Here is a 16,960-nt window from a genome sequence, read left to right as displayed (position 1 = left end):
ATCCCAGAGCTGATGTTCCAGGTGACTATTAAGGAGAGGAATACATGAGAAAAAACAATGAACAATGCCCCGATGCTGTGAGACGCCATTGTCTCACTGCAATTGATTACCGAATAACACATCACAGATGTTTCCTAGTTTGGCGTAAGGAAGATTTCACCTGCTGCTATGTAGCCGAATTAAAAGTGGTGGAACATGAACTTGACTTCTGCCCAGTTATTAATGATTTGGTAAATCTTGGCAGATCAGATTCTTTGATAAAGATTCAGCTTTAACGCAGCACTATTTTGAAAGGACATTTTAAGGTCCCGAGAGTAAAGGAACGAATTTTTGCGTATGCAGATGATCCCAGAAGCTTTTCAGAACATAGTAATTTTATGTGTTAGCTAAGAACATTGATTAACGTTTGTATCCGAAAAGACCAAGAGTTAGTTCTGCACAGGTGAAGACAAATTGGAGAACGTACTTGCACTAATGTATTTTTATTTTATTTGTATGCCTCCTATGCCAACGCTAAAACCTCCCAAACTGTTCCATCTGTTGGATGAACAATAAACTCTATAGAACGTTGCTGTACCCCTTATTGTCATCGAGTAAGGCAGATCGAAAAAGAAAAGATGTTGGATTGGTGACTACCAGTAGTCAATGGCCACATCACCAATAATACTAGCAAAAGGACATCCCCACCAGCAAGTTCTTTGTTAATAGCTCGATGCCCTCCACAACAGCTGCTACGTCTCCCAAATTCACAAGCCAAGGTTCTTACATCTGCCCTACCAATTATGGCAACTAATTCTCCCATCGATGTCCACAGAGTAACTCTACCAAGACAATGGAATAAACCTCAAAGAGTATGCCAAATCATCTAACAAGAGTCAAAGAGCAGCCGAAGATGAAACTCTCTGAACAACCACAAAGTTACCTAAGTTAATAACAATCTTTTACTGTTCCCAGTATATTTCACCTGTGCCAAGCAGAATGCCACTGAAAACTTCTAAATGTAACCACTGTACCACAGTTATTAGGCTGAACTGATAGCTAAATACCTTGGCAGTAAGGATGCGGATGTTACAATCCCAGTAGTCTACTTTGTTTCTGAGCAGGTGTTTGATGAGACTCTCCGTGTACTCTTTGTACTGAGCTATTTCCATGCTGCAACATCATCAGCAATTGCCATTATCAAAAACAGGAAACTACCAAAAAGATGTAAAACATTGTTATTCTGAGGTAGCAGGAGTTAGTCTGTTCTGTCATCAGTGGCTGGATAGCTTTAACCCTAAGTATTTGTTGTTATCCTAAATAATTAACCGTTATTAAAACAAGAAAAATTGTAAAGATTTTGCTAAAGTACTTTTTTCTATAACTAATAGTGTTGAAACTGGCTTTAACTCTTTCCACTTTAATTTCCTAGACCGTGTTGTTGCCTTATAATTGAATTTTTCTTCTTAGTACATATATACATGGTTGCAAATATACCTGAACTCATGAATTTATTTGGACTACTAAATGTTTTGCTTATAGATTCTTTAGGCATTATATACAGCACAAATTACCAGGTAAAAAAAAGCTATAAACAAAATTTTGTAACAGCTTAGACAAAGCTTGATAACTCGATTGAAAAGTTAACAGTTATAAAGCAGCGACATCCGAGTGAAAAGGGTGAACATTTATCTCAGTATATTGTTTGTAAATAAATCTACTTTACAATTGTTCTTGTATGATTTGTAAACATAATTTAAAACCTTCCATCCTTCAGTTATTTCCTAACTAAAATTGCAGTTTAAACCTTTATAAAATAATTCTACAAATCAATACATTTTGTACATTGATTAAGTTTTAGTACTTTTTAAATTGCAATATGAACGGAAAGAACTTTGGAGCCATTTTTTTTCTTTTTAACTATGGTACACAAACTGCTTGTTAACAGTAAATAAGTAACAACAAGTATAATACAATATCTATATTTAACAAAGCACCAACAGCATTAAACTGAAGATAGTGATTTGTATCCCTCTACACTTTCACTGCTTATATTTTCACTATCAATAGGCCTGTAATCAAATAGATAAAATGTCTAAAATCCGGTTTAATTCAGAATACTTTATTTAATATTTGGATAAAACTTGCGTTAAATCTTGAGAAATCACTACCTAAAACCCTCTGAATTTTAAGGAAAACATAGAAAGAGAACGAGATAACCGTAAAGATAAGGAACTGGGAGATTACCTGACGCTTAGATAAGCATTGCTGCAACTACCGACGCTATGAAAGTTGGCAGCAGTGGTGATTTCAACACCATGAGGGATGTTCACGGCACGTTCCACAAACTGCTGGAGCGCTAAGACAGCAGCTCTTCGACAAAGAGCCTGCAACAATCCATTCAGTTAGAACCCAACTGTTATAAGTATAACCAGTTTTTTTTGTCTGACTAACCCTCCAAGGGCAAATTAAACCACTTAAAAAGTGATGAGCAATTCTAAAACACAAAACTTGTTTTTTTTAAAATTTTGAACTTGTAATGTATAAAACTTTTCATAAAAAACAAGCTCTATTAGCTTAAAAACTTTACAATATTTATCTCTTTGCATTTAATGAGATCTTATTGACTGGCAAAGTAACAAAATGTTTTAAACAAAAATAGGCTCTGTTCTTCTCAACGAGAATAATTCTTTAAAAGAACAAAATCTTAGAATGAAAGCAGAACTTGCCAGCTGTGAAGAAAAAATTGAAGACATGAGAAATAGGGAAGATAAAATACACTGAAAGACTTGAAAACTTACAACATCAACTGATAGAAATGCAGGCTCAACTTGACAGGGAAAAACAACTACGACTAAATAGTCAAAATGTCTTTGAAGAGCACGACACTAAACTAGGACTTATAATTGATGACTACTCAAAAAAGATAGATAATCAAGAAAAAATTATTCAAAAACCTAAATTTAAAAAATTGAAAATCAAAGTGACCTTATCAATATGCCTGAATCAATTAGTATTTCTACCCAAACCCCAAACAGCGAAAATGCAAATTCATCCACAGCTAACTTTTCATCTCTGCTGTATATGAAATCCTAAATATAAATAAAAAACAAGAGCACATGGAAGATATGATCAGAACACTGACATCACAGATCAAACCTTTTTTTTACTGCCACAGAGATAACAGATATTATTAACCTGACTCCTGGAGCCAGCCAAACCAGTCGAGAAAAACTGAACCATCACCATTTGACAAATACTGAGATGACTAATAGCAACAACCCGACCCCTGGAATCAGTCAAACCAGAAGAAAAAAACTGATCAAACCTCTTTTGACAACCACAGAGATTACAGATATTGACAACCCGACCCCTGGAATCAGTCAAACCAGAAGCAAAAAACTGATCAAACCCTCACTGACAACCACAGAGATGACAGATATTAACAACCCGACCCTGGAATCAGTCAAACCAGAAGCAAAAAACTGATCAAACCTCTTTTGACGACCACAGAGATAACGTATATTAACAAACTGACCCCTGGAGCCAGCCAAAACCAGCCAGGAAAAACTGAACCATCACCATTTAACAAATACTGAGATAACTCATAACAACATCTTGACCCCTGGAATCAGTCAAACCAGAAGAACAAAACTGAATCATCATTCTCTGATAAAGGCTCATCCCATAAAACTCGGTACAGATGGAGGAGGACTTTAAACAACCAAAACAAACCTTGAAGAAAAATGTTTTTAGTGTCTCCCTCCAAGCAGCAAAGTATCGAATGCATGTAAAGTTGACTCTCACTCCAACCAAATAAGAAATACTTTCAACGTTCAAATTGGCCCACCAGTGACTGCCAAACTACTAGGAGAAAATGAATCACTTGAAGAATTTTTCACAAAAAATATAGAAGAAGCTACCAAATTGCATATCTCCTTCTCTTCTATCACTAACCCAGGATCTCCTTGAGCACACCAGGACATCAGGTGAACTGCCAAAAAAGGGAACCTTTTTTAGCCCAACCCTCAGAGAAAAAAAACAAAATTCAAAACTGGACAACTATAAAATACAACCCCAAAAACTATTTAACAATACTGCACCAAAATATTTGTGGGCTAAGAAAAAAATTAGATAGACTTCATCACCTTCTTCGTGACATAAATCCAGCTATTGTGGTCCTTACAGAACACGGTTTTAAAAAGAGAAGAATTAGAACTAAACACCAGTTGAAGGGTACTCTTTAATAACACACTATAGCAGAGAAAATCATAAGTTAGGTGGAGTAGCCATATACGCAAAGGATGTGTTAGCCCCCAGCTGTAAATCAATTGACATATCCCACCTCTGTCTTCAGTTCAGCTGTGAAACAGCAATGGTATCTATTGAGTCTGGAAAAAACATTGTACATATTCTCGGAATATACAGATCACCAAGTGAAAATGTAAGGGCAAGTGTAAACACTCTAGCAAAACATCCTCGAGCATATACAAGCACACAACAAACAGCTCGTACTGATTGGTGACATCAATATAGACATGACTGAAGAATACGGTGGATAATACCACTTTAGAAGAAGAACTTACTTCTCACCAAATCAAAAGACTGCCTTTACCAGCCACCCGCATCACCCATAATACTGCGACCTCAATTGACTGTATATGCACAAGTTTACCAGAAAGACAACATCGACACAGCCATAATTCAGTCCGGACTCTCTGACCACACTGCACAAATTTGCAGGATTCAACAGCTTTGAATTGAAAACTTCGTCAGAGTATGCTTACAAAAGATGTTTCAGTAAATGGAACCTTGATACGCTTACATCTATCCTTTACAATAAAAATTGGGACCAAATTCATCTCGCTAGTGACTCAGATGCAGCATACAATATCTTTCAAGGGATCCCTACAAGCGTCTCTTGACATTGCCTGTCCCAAAAAGAAATGTATTAAGAAAAGAAAAAAGAGAACTTTCCCCTATGACAATGAGGCAGAAAATTTTAAATTTGACTTTTCTAAAGGCTCTACATAAATATGAAACAACAGGAAATGTGCAAGACCAAAGAGATCATGGTAGAAAGGAAGAAAAATTATGACAAGAAACTCAGACAATTAAACCAAAAACGCAAATGCAAACTACATCAAATCAGCTGATAACAAGTGTAAAGCCCTATGGAGCCTTATAAACAACGAAAAAAGAGGAAAAACCCAAGTAAAATATCCACAAATGCATATTAAAATTAATAACAGAGAGACTGATAGCCCTCAGGAAATAGCTGAAACATTTTAATACTTATTTTACTAATGTAGCCGAGCTGACGCTGAAAAAAGAATAGACAGGTCATAGGGAACCATGACATAAATGCACCCTGACCTTCGAACAGAAATAATCTGCCAAGAGTCTTAATTCTTACACCAACAAACAATGACGAGGTCAAGGATATTATAAACTCCCTTAAATCACAAAACAGTCAAGTGGAATGGGATGAATACTCATCTAAGCTTGTCAAATACTGCAGAAAAGAACTGACTCCACCTCTTGTAAGTATAATAAACAAATCATTCAGCCTAGGCCAGTTTCCCTCAGCACTAAAGTTGTCGAAAAGTATACCCGAAGCACAAAAAATGGATTTACAAAACGATGTGCAAAATTATCGTCCTATCTCCCTGATTTCTACATTTTTCAAAGATTATTGAAAAAGTTGTCCTCATCAGACTTATGACACACCTCAAGAAGCTAAATTTAATCAACGACTGCCAGCATGGATTCTCAAAGGGGAAAATCTACCATTTCTGCCATAATCAGCCTAATTGAAGACATTTATTGACCAAATAGACAAAGGACAATACATCTCCGCACTTCTTCTCGATTATAGTAAGGCATTTCGACTGTTTGGGACATGACCTCATCTTAAGGAAACTAACATTACTGGGAATCACAGGGAACCATGACATAAATGCACCTGACCTTCGAACAGAAATAATCTGCCAAGAGTCCTTAATTCTTACACCAACAAACAATGACGAGGTCAAGGATATTATAAACTCCCTTAAATCAAAACAGTCAAGTGGAATGGATGAATACTCATCTAAGCTTGTCAAATACTGCAGAAAAGAACTGACTCCACCTCTTGTAAGTATAATAAACAAATCATTCAGCCTAGGCCAGTTTCCCTCTGCACTAAAGTTGTCGAAAGTATACCCGAAGCACAAAAAAGGATTTACAAACGATGTGCAAAATTATCGTCCTATCTCCCTGATTTCTACATTTTCAAAGATTATTGAAAAAGTTGTCCTCATCAGACTTATGACACACCTCAAGAAGCTAAATTTAATCAACGACTGCCAGCATGGATTCTCAAAGGGAAAATCTACCATTTCTGCCATAATCAGCCTAATTGAAGACATTATTGACCAAATAGACAAAGGACAATACATCTCCGCACTTCTTCTCGATTATAGTAAGGCATTCGACTGTTTGGGACATGACCTCATCTTAAGGAAACTAACATTACTGGGAATCACAGACACAGCAAATAAATGGTTTGCAAGCTACCTATCAGGACGAACCCAAGTAGTTGAGGTACAGACAACCACACTTGGAATTACAAAAACACACCAGTCAAAACCACTTCCTATTCTCCGAGGAGTTCCACAAGGGTCTGTACTGGGCCCTGTCCTCTTTATTCTATTTGTAAATGATTTCCCAACACATACCCAAGATAATAATACATCATGTGTAATGTACGCAGACGACACAACACTCCTTATAAGGAATCTCACTGCAGAAGGGTGTTTGTGCAGCTGCTACAGCCTCTCTAAACAAGGCTCTGAATTATTGTTAAAACAAATGACCTGGCCATAAACCCACAAAAAAACAATACAAATTAATTTCAGTAAGAAAAGAGGACACACTACTCCCAGCATCGCCCAATGTAACAGTTTGAAAATCATGTAAAATTTCTTGGAGTCATTCTGGACAGAAACCTAACCTGGACTGAGCAAGTGAAACAATGTCTGCAAAAAATTAGCATCTGGAATATATGTTGTTCGACGCATTAAATGGATCAGCAACTTGGAATCAGCCAAAACAGCTTACTACTCATTAGTAGAAACTCACTTGAGGTATGGACTTGCGGTTTGGGGTGGCTCCTCAGTTGGAAACCTTAATAGAGTTCTTACCCTACAGAAAAAAGCCATCCGAGTTTTGGCTGACTTAGAACCAAGGCAGAGCTGCAGACATGCCTTCCAGACACTCCAGATAATGACTGTTACTGCGCTATACATCCAAGAAGTTATCATGTATGCACACCAGAAGAATCTCAAAAACTGGAAAGGACCTTCATCACTACAACACACGTTATGCAACAAGCTACACTCTACCCATACACCGCACAGCACTTTTCGAGGAGAAACCAACCTACATTGGGCGAAAGCTATGGAACCATCTACCACAACCATTAAGAGAGCTTCAGGGTAACCCTTTTAAAAAAGCACTCCATGACTTGCTTGTTGGACAGCCTTTCTACACCATTGACGAATTCTTGAAACCAAGACTGGAGGCCTCAACTGGAACTCAACAATCGCTCTCAAATGTGATGCATCATCGGACTCAAAAATTATTTTTCCAAAACAAGTTTATCTAATTTCTGACTCTATTACTGTTCTTGATGAATATGCTAATAAAGAAGTTTGTCTATTGTCTATTGTCTATTGTCTATCTAATTGTTTGATCTATAAATGTATATTTTTTCGAAATTTAATTTTGAATAGGAAATATATCTTATAACAGCATTTAGAACAAAATTAAACTGAAGAATGGCAAAAACGATAACAATGTTCTGCTGTCCAAAATTAGTAATTAATATAAGACTATTAAAAGTACTTAATTAAAACAGTTAAAATTACTTCATAAAGGACTATTCTCAAACAATCTTGGTCATATTCAAAACCAAATATTGTATTTTAGTACATCATATTTAGCTCGCAATTACCATTTCTTATGTCTATCAATGTCCGTGCAACACTACATATCTGTTGCATCTACGAGGGCAAATCAAATATAAACGGTAATTTTGCTCTTGACTGTACCAAAACACGTTCAGACGTGATGCGGCTGTGGGCGATTGTAGTTTTGCTTAATAGGAGTGGGGGGAACTGCTTGCTTCACACTAGCGTTGTGTTCTGCCTTCAGTACAGCCATGACCGAGCGAGAGGTACATCCATCTGTTGCGCAACGCATCGTCATAAAATTTTTAACAAATGAAGGTGTTAAGCCTTCGGAAATTTTTACTCGTTTGCAGGCACAGTTTGGGGACACTACTCTGTCTCAAAATCAAGTGTAATGGTGGACCCACGTCTCATCACATGTGACGATGCGCCTCAAAAAAAATCTTCACCTTCTTCTTGAAATCGTTGCAGAAGTCTCCCAGCAATCTCCGACCTGACCTGTTTTTGATTTCCGGTCAACAACCTCGGAACCCAGCGAGCACTAATTTTTCTGAAGCCAAGGTGGTCTGTGATTGCAGACTGAACACTCCCGTAGCTGATACCAATTTCCGACGAGATTTCTTGAACAGTTAAACCGGCGATCACCTTCAATAAGCTGTCGAACCGCACTAATGTTGTCATCTGTAAGACTTGACCTTGGGCGTCGACCGTGACTTTCGTTTTCAACACGTTCTCGGCCATCCCTAAATTCTCTGGCCCACGTATACACTCGATTTTGAGACAGAGTAGTGTCCCCAAACTGTGCCTGCAAACGAGTAAAAATTTCCGAAGGCTTAACACCTTCATTTGTTAAAAATTTTATGACGATGCGTTGCGCAACAGATGGATGTACCTCTCGCTCGGTCATGGCTGTACTGAAGGCAGAACACAACGCTAGTGTGAAGCAAGCAGTTCCCCCCACTCCTATTAAGCAAAACTACAATCGCCCACAGCCGCATCACGTCTGAACGTGTTTGGTACAGTCAAGAGCAAAATTACCGTTTATATTTGATTTGCCCTCGTATATCTGGACATCTGCTTCACAGTGGTTAACAAACAAATGTTCCCTAATTTTTGTTTATCTCTCATAATTGGTAAAGTAATGACAAAATATCAAGAGTTCATTGCGACTTATGTGTCACTTTTACAATGTTCTATTTTAGGAAGTCTTGCTGAGTCCTGGGTATTCATCAAACCTGTTGTAAAATAGAAACAAAACATTATAATGAAATTTGGAATTTCCGGCATTTCAAGGAAATATAATTTTCATTAACCCTCTCCCGGGCAAACGCCTCGAAACGCCTCGGCAGGGCGCCTGGCGCTAAAGTCCAAACGCCTCCAATCGCCTCTAACTGCTTTATCAACGCTCTCTGCTTTGTGCTGCTATCATACGATTGTTTGGGGAACTAATACTAGAAATATCTATTGGCAGTGTCATTGTTGCCTTGTTTATTCATAGTTTTATGACTAGGGACGCTATCTAGAATTAATAATTTGAAACGGTTCATTGATTACTTCATCGACTGTGATCTAGTTGTTTAGTAGTACAATTCTTTCTGACTTGTGCTGCTATCTTACGTAATTTCTTTGTTTGAAGGTTATTTTTGACGATGGAAGGATTGTGAAGGAAACAGGATTTTTCCGGACATTTGCCATCGTTCAGTGAAACAAGAAATGGACGTTTCTTGTTTCACTGAACGATGGCAAATGTCCGGAAAAATCCTGTTACGTAATTTGATGAACTATTTGGGACTTTTTATAACCACTAATTTACTGAAATCATTTTGTTAGTCGTTTTCGCAGTCAATGAAAACAAGATTTTTCATGAAAGTCTGACTTTTTGTTTGATTTTAATTTACCTCATAAGGTGGATATTTTTTTAAATAAATACAACGTTATTATAGAGGATTTAATCATCTTTGTAACGATGTACAATACATAATATTTTTATTAAAATAAAGTTCTTAACTTAGTAAAAACGCGAATAAGTGTCCCCTCGCTGCAGAGCGCCAGATTTAATTCAGCCCAGTAGCACCAAAAGCGCGTCGCGGTAATTCGACCGGGAGAGGGTTAAGTTGCTGCACATTTTGTTTGTATTAAAAAAGTTAGTTTTAAGTTACGTTATTACAGTATTAACCTTTTGGGGTCTATTTGTTCTCCACCGGGTTGACTTGCCAGGTCCAATTAATTTCAAGTGAATATGCCAAAATTTGTATTATTTTTAAAATAAAGTAAAAATACAATTTTGTTGAGGTTTTCACCTATTTTATTTCTTTCTGAGTCAAAACTGTAAGAAAGTACCCATTATAAGTATCAGTTGTGTTCTAAATACCTACATAATTAAGTGCATGGCTTAGGAAACTTTGGAAACAAAAATGTATATTTTACTATATATACAACAGATTTGATTCAGTAAAATTCCCTCATTTTAGCTCATGAAAGTATATAGTACTAATTACATTGGTAAACTATAGAAGTGAATTAGTTGGTGTGCTCTTTTGAACAGAATAGGCTACTTGAAACAGTCAGGCCAACATAAATTACTTGGGTTCTTTTTCACTTAAAAACCTAATATTATATATGTACGATAGTACAAAAAAAAACTAAAAATAAATAAGTCCTTACTATAACAATGGCTTATTGAACAGTACATAAAATTAAAAATAAACAAAAAGAAACTTTACTGTCTGAACCGATTTACAAAATACACACATTACTTACGGTTATGCTTAGGCCTAGGGCTACTTTTTGTAGTTTTTGTAGTATGATACTTGTCAAAACTCAAGTTAGGATGGAGTCCAAGTTTGCATGGCCTAGGTCTAGGCCTAACCCTACCTGGTGCTTGTTCAGCCTCATTATCATCAAAATTATGATCATTTATTACTCTCTTGTCCTCAGAAATAGCAAAATCGTGATCATTATAATAATCGTCACTATCAAAATCAAACATTGCATCCTCAGTGTCATCATCGTATAAAACATTTGCATCACCGCCGTCTCAGCTCTTTCGCGCCTTTTCAGGTAAATGAAAACCCACTTTACTCAGTGACAACTGTAATTGTTGACAACTAAATAATCATAATAAATCTGAATCTATTCCTAAACAAAAACCATCAAAACAAATGTTTAACCAAACAGCAGCAGACGCTACAAGTCGTTGGTCGGTTGAAAATAAACACTATGCAGGTGTTCAACTACCCATCGTAATGATGCCGAAAGCGAAACCATACAGGAAGGTAACTAGTGGCTTGTTATTTAAAACCCTTTAACAAGATCTACAAAGGCGTTACATCAATCAAATATGAGTCTGAATGTCTCATTTTGTTAGACTGCACCAGATGTCGGACTGAGTTCTCCTGATATCTGGGCATAATCCTTGATAGGGTCCTAAACTGGAGACCACATCTGGAAAGGGTTATCACCAGAGGGAAATGGTCTTTAAATACAGTGCAGACATGTGATAGGTCGGCCTGGTGACTTAAGCCGAGGCTTTTGTACTTGCTTTATGTCTCTGTGGTCAAACCTGCACTAATGTTTGGGGTTGTAGTCTGGTGACCAAAAACGGAGGCTAAGATGGCTGTAAGATGGTCAGGCTGGCATCCAAAGGATGGTTTGCCTTGCTACCACTGGGGCTTTTCCAAGTGCACCAGAGCAGCTCTATCTAGACTTCTGCCTCAACCTTACTTTACTGGATATTGTCATTCGGACTATGGCCAAGAGGAGTACCTACTGTCTTCAGAAGGCAGAACTTTGGTCAGTGGACACTGCAGAATTAGCATCCTGAATCAGGGGAATGCTCTGCATATTATATCTTATCAGATACCACAAGAATTTTCCTTTGACAAACCCTTTAGGATTGTTATACCTTTTAAGGCGAATGGGTCAGAGGGAAGGAAACCTCTTCCACCAGCGGAGCTTGAATAGTTTACAAACAACTCTAAAACAAAAAGTGACACAGGAGCTGGAATTGTGTAGGTGAGACCGTGTAGGGTCTCATCCCTATGGGTCCTTATCCCACAATCTTTCAGGCAGAAGTTGCAACCATTATGGAATGTGCTCGTGAGAATCTTTGTCTGCGGTATAGGAGTAAGACGATTAGTATTTTCATAGATAGCAAGACAGTACTGAAGGCATTGGACTCTTGTTCAACTCCAAACTTGTCTGGGATTGCTATCAAGTCGTTTCTTCTTCCCTTGCCAGAATCAACGATGTGACTGTTTGTTGCGTTCCTGGTCATGAGGGGATCCCTCGGAACAATCAGGACTCAGCGTCCAATATGATGGGACCTCAACCTTTCTGTGGCATTTCTAGGTGTGAATCCTATGACTGTCTCAAATTGGGCTCACGCTCAACATGAGAGAAGGTGGAGAATGAGCAGAATGGTGAATGAGAACAGTTGCCTTTCTCCAGGGTGGGGTCTGACCTCCTCTCACTAAGTAGATTGGTGTCTTCTCGGATTATGGGTCTGATTACGAGACTTGGTCACCTGAGGAAGCATCTTCACAGAGTCGGCATCCTTCGGGAGGATCTGCTCTCTGTAGAATGTGTGACGAGCAGGAGGAAACCACTGAACACCTGCTCTTTGATTGTCCGGAAATAGCAAGTGAGTGGTACACTATCTTTGGTAGTTTGGATAAGGGTGGCCAATTTCTTGAGGAGAATCTGATCTGTTGTTTTCGGCGATTTGTTAAACTGCTGAACCGTAGACTGGTTGGCCTCATGGTATACTTCTAGGGTGCACAAAAAGCCCTTGAGGCTTCAGTGAATGACAATAGGCCGCCCAATAGAAGAAAAAATAAGAGGAAAAGTTCACCTATGGATCCCAAAAGATTAAAACACTTATCTCAAGATGTCAATATAAAAATTCTTTGTTATTTGATTAACTAAAAATAAACATTTTCCTATGTACCCGAAGATTATTTGATAAATGCAGCCAGGAAACACAGACTGGCTTGTTTCCAGTCTCCCAACCTCTCCTCAACCACATCTCTAAACAAACCATGGTGGGGGGGGGGTTCTGTTATATATGAAAATATCTTAATCAGTAACAAAACTGCTAGTGTTAATTTTCTTTCTTTGTTTACTTTCCTCAATGATGATTCCTAGTTCATATACAGAGGAAATTTAACCCTTAGCACGCCGTAGACGGAATAATCCGCGATGTTTTTTGGTCTTATAACGCCAAAGACAAAATAATCCGCCGATCGATAAAAATATATTTTATTACTGTTTTTGAAGTTTATAAATCCAAAAAATAAGCCACAATACAAAGTAATGTACTGGCTGGACCAAATAATCCAGTTGCAGCTGTCAGCTGGCCGCAGTAGGTAAACAGTAAATTGTTTTGTTGCTGGCAGCTGTTCTCCCACTCCCGTCTGTACGCCGATGACGATACTATCCGCCATTACGACTGTCAGTGGAGCACGCATTGTGCCTTTGGGAAGTGTTCTTGCGTTGTCATTCCTTATACAGGGTTCCCACTCAATCTAAATACTCAAATTCACGGCTAATTCACGGTTTTCACGGTTAAAAAAAATTAAAATTCAAGGTCGGAAAGTTTTCATAAACAACGTTACCGGTACAAACAAAATCGTGTTGTAGAGGGGCGAAGTTGAGACGTAAACACTACAGACGCGGGCAGAGCGGTAAAATACAATATAAAACTTCTTCCCATTTGACTAACGATGTCATTGGTCGTGCAGGAATTGACGGAAACGTCTAAAAGAACGAAATAACAATAGGCTTCGGTTACGACGCAAGCAATGAGCGGCGAGCGCCCGATTTTATGTGCGATTTGCTACATAATGAATATAACAAGGCATATTATTTTTACAAAACATCATCATAACAGTCATCAAAGCAATGACAAAGACAAATTTCAATATAATTAGCATGCACATAGCTCATAATTTTCTTTAACTTACAAGTTTGTTGAAATCTGAAGAGAACTTCAGACACAGGTTAGACAAGATGCAGGGTGACAGGATTCGTACGTTGGCTAAGGCTAACTCGTTTGAGTCCATGAAGTACACTTGCGTGATTATTAAATTATTTTCTTGTTTAACACATTATTATTATTTCGATCAATTTCTTCCACAGGAAAATTTTCACATAATCACAGGTTCACATTTTAATTAGTACATAAGAAAAGGCAATTTTATTGAAATTAAAATAACATATAAACGTTAAATGTATAAAAATTATATACAACTTGTTATAAGAAAAGTTATTTGGTACCAGTTTATACAAAAAAAAATTATATTTGTACACATAAATAAAGAAATTGATAAAAATGTCTAGAATAAAAGTGAATTACGATTTGCACTTTTTGCTAAGTTCCTGTATCTTATCGTCTAACTCAGCTGCCCTTTTCCTGGCGTTGGACAAAACCTGGAATTTTTGTGCTTCCAATTCTTTTTTTTTCTATTGCAGCTTGCTTCCTCTCTTTCTCAGAATTAATTTTGTCTTTCATTTCTTCTCGTTGTTTTGCCAAGTGCTCCGAGTAGTGGGCGTGGGAATTTTTGGCAGCATGAACTAATTCATTAGTGATTTCCATTGCCTCCAATCCTCCTGCTGCTGATACGCCGTCACAAACTTTTCTCAACGCGACTAAACTCTCCTCCTTCAAGTTTTCAACTATACACTGTTTGTTGACAGAGAAGCCTCTTTCAACAGAAGAATTTCCGTGAGAAAGTGTCAGAATGAGTTGAATGAAAAGCTTTAAATCTTTATATCAATTCTCACAATAAGAATAAGATTGGAGTGCCGAGCTGGGGAAACAAATCTTTCATGTTGAGACATGAAACCAGCTGTTGTCCGAGGATGGGGGAGTGGAGTACACGATATACCCCTCCCCTTCCACTCTCATTGACAGTAGACAACAAAGGTTATTTTTACCATAACATCGCTGCACCACATTACAATAAATGAACCTTGTACGATATATTTTTCATCTGCATGAAATGATTAATAGCGTTAACGTAGTCGTATGGAACCCGACAAAATTATACTTGGACGACTTCCTCGATTTGTAGTTTTGTAGTAATAAAGCTTAACACTACAAAGTTACTTGACGTTTGTTGTTTCCTGGTTAGAAAAAATGCAATAGTTTTTTTTTCCAACGTTTTTATAACATGACGTTTCATTTTTAATATTTTACTAATACATTATACAATTTAAACACACATTCACCATAAAAGATTTAAACCGTGTACACTCGTAATATCCATGCAGCTTAGGAATCATAAAAAATATTATTGATAAGGAAAACGCATATCACTACCGTTTAATATCTAAAGAGATGAAAAATAAAATTGTTTTCTCAAACGACCTTACTGGTAATTAAAACAGTTATATAGGCCTATAAAGTTATGGTCTCGCTGCGTTAATTGATATGTGTCGTGTAGGTTCTGCTCCGTCACATTATTATACTATTTATTTACGCAAGACCCTAAATTAATTCAATTTATTGTCCACCATAAATTAAAATTTTTTATAATTATTACATTGTGTTAACAGTCATTACACACAACGATATAGATATCGTACTGAATAGCATTTTTCTCATTAATATTTAAATAAAATAAGGGATTTAATAGAATGAAATTAAGTTAAAATGTAATTTAAATTCCTTACATTAGATTAAGGATTTGTATACTTTTTTTATTTTATGAAAACAATAATAGACTATATCTGATACAATAAAATTCCAATACGAAAAGTGTTTACATTAAACGACAATCTATCAAGTAATTAAATTGTGTTATTAATCTCGCGTTCAATCCGAGAATGCCTTGTTTACAGCCGCGTAGCGTAGCCAAGGCCCGGAACCTGGCGACAGACAAAGACAGGCCTCACGTGATTTGAGCCGGAAGCGTCATCTCCCACCGGCCCTTCCTTTTCCTCATTTGTTTATAAACCATATTATCAGTAAAATCGCTCAGATAGCAGCACCTGTCAAACTTCGTGGTCTATCCCCTACATTGCGTGCTACTTTTTACTTTGCAATAGCGAAGGTCAACTTTCCCATATGATCGTCTGACGACGACCCGTGTTGATTTTATTTATTCAAAAGTTGTAGAGATTTTCACGGTATGTAAACAAAATTCACGGCTTATTTAAGGTTTTTTCACGGTGAACGAAATTCACGGCTTATTCCCGGTTTCACGGTTTTCACGGTCGGGTGGGGACCCTGTTATACAAACAGTTGTAAAAAGTTATTGTTACCATGTTTTAGGTGTTATAATAAAGTTTTTATTGTTTCTTTTCTGTTGTGTGATTATGGCTGCAAGTCATGTCCCGAGACCCCATGGCTTCATCCCGATTTTTGTTTTGAAGTTTACCGTACAACTGCCGAAATCTATTATTATCAGAACTTATAAAACTAATCAAAATCAGCATATTACACTTTATTTGTTTTCTTATCCTTGTGGATAGTTTTCATATTTTTCATCACATGCATTTGATTACTCTGTAACCTAAATTTGATTTTGATTGAAATATTCCGTTATTATGAAAAATATGATTATTTTAATGCAAGTATTACACTGCTGTAAAATTTTTTTTTTTTTTTTGTGCGACTATTAGTCATTAGGAATGAATAAAAAAATTAGCTTTAAGGAATTTTCATTTTTATTTTTTCACCTTATATGAGCGTAATCTAAAAAATTACTAAATTTATATCGGCGTTCAAAGGGTTAAAACTTGTCCATTTATTATTTGGAGTGGTAGTGTGTTGAGTCTGTAAGTTTACATACAAGTTATATGAACCAGTTGATAGTCTTGTAACTCCACCCTAAATAAACCGACTAGTCACATGAGTAAATGACAAACAGGTCCGCTATGGAAAATATTGTCTATAATTGCAACATGGTTATAAGCATAGGAAACATCAACATAATAACCCTAGGCCTTCTTAATGTGACGAGTCAATAGAAACCCTTCGACAATATTGCATATTGAAAAATAAACATGGATGGAAGAGTCCTTAT

General features: G+C 37.0%; 1 protein-coding gene across 2 annotated transcripts in view; it reads right to left on the bottom strand.

Annotated features, from left to right (window-relative positions):
* Positions 1–16,960, bottom strand: part of LOC124369959 (tubulin-specific chaperone D-like) — a 40,782-nt gene that overhangs the window by 12,864 nt on the left and 10,958 nt on the right. For both annotated transcript variants that reach the window (XM_046828185.1, XM_046828187.1), the window contains exons 3-4: positions 2,227–2,366; positions 1,047–1,152 (exon numbers count right to left, since the gene is read on the bottom strand). In XM_046828185.1, coding sequence (XP_046684141.1) covers positions 1,047–1,152; positions 2,227–2,366 — 246 coding nt within the window. The remainder of the gene's footprint in view (positions 1–1,046; positions 1,153–2,226; positions 2,367–16,960) is intronic.

Source organism: Homalodisca vitripennis, chromosome X (genome assembly GCF_021130785.1).
Source record: "Homalodisca vitripennis isolate AUS2020 chromosome X, UT_GWSS_2.1, whole genome shotgun sequence".
NCBI lineage: Eukaryota > Metazoa > Arthropoda > Insecta > Hemiptera > Cicadellidae > Homalodisca > Homalodisca vitripennis.
Note: the sequence above shows the minus strand (reverse complement) of the source record. Positions and strands in the feature narration are given on the sequence as shown.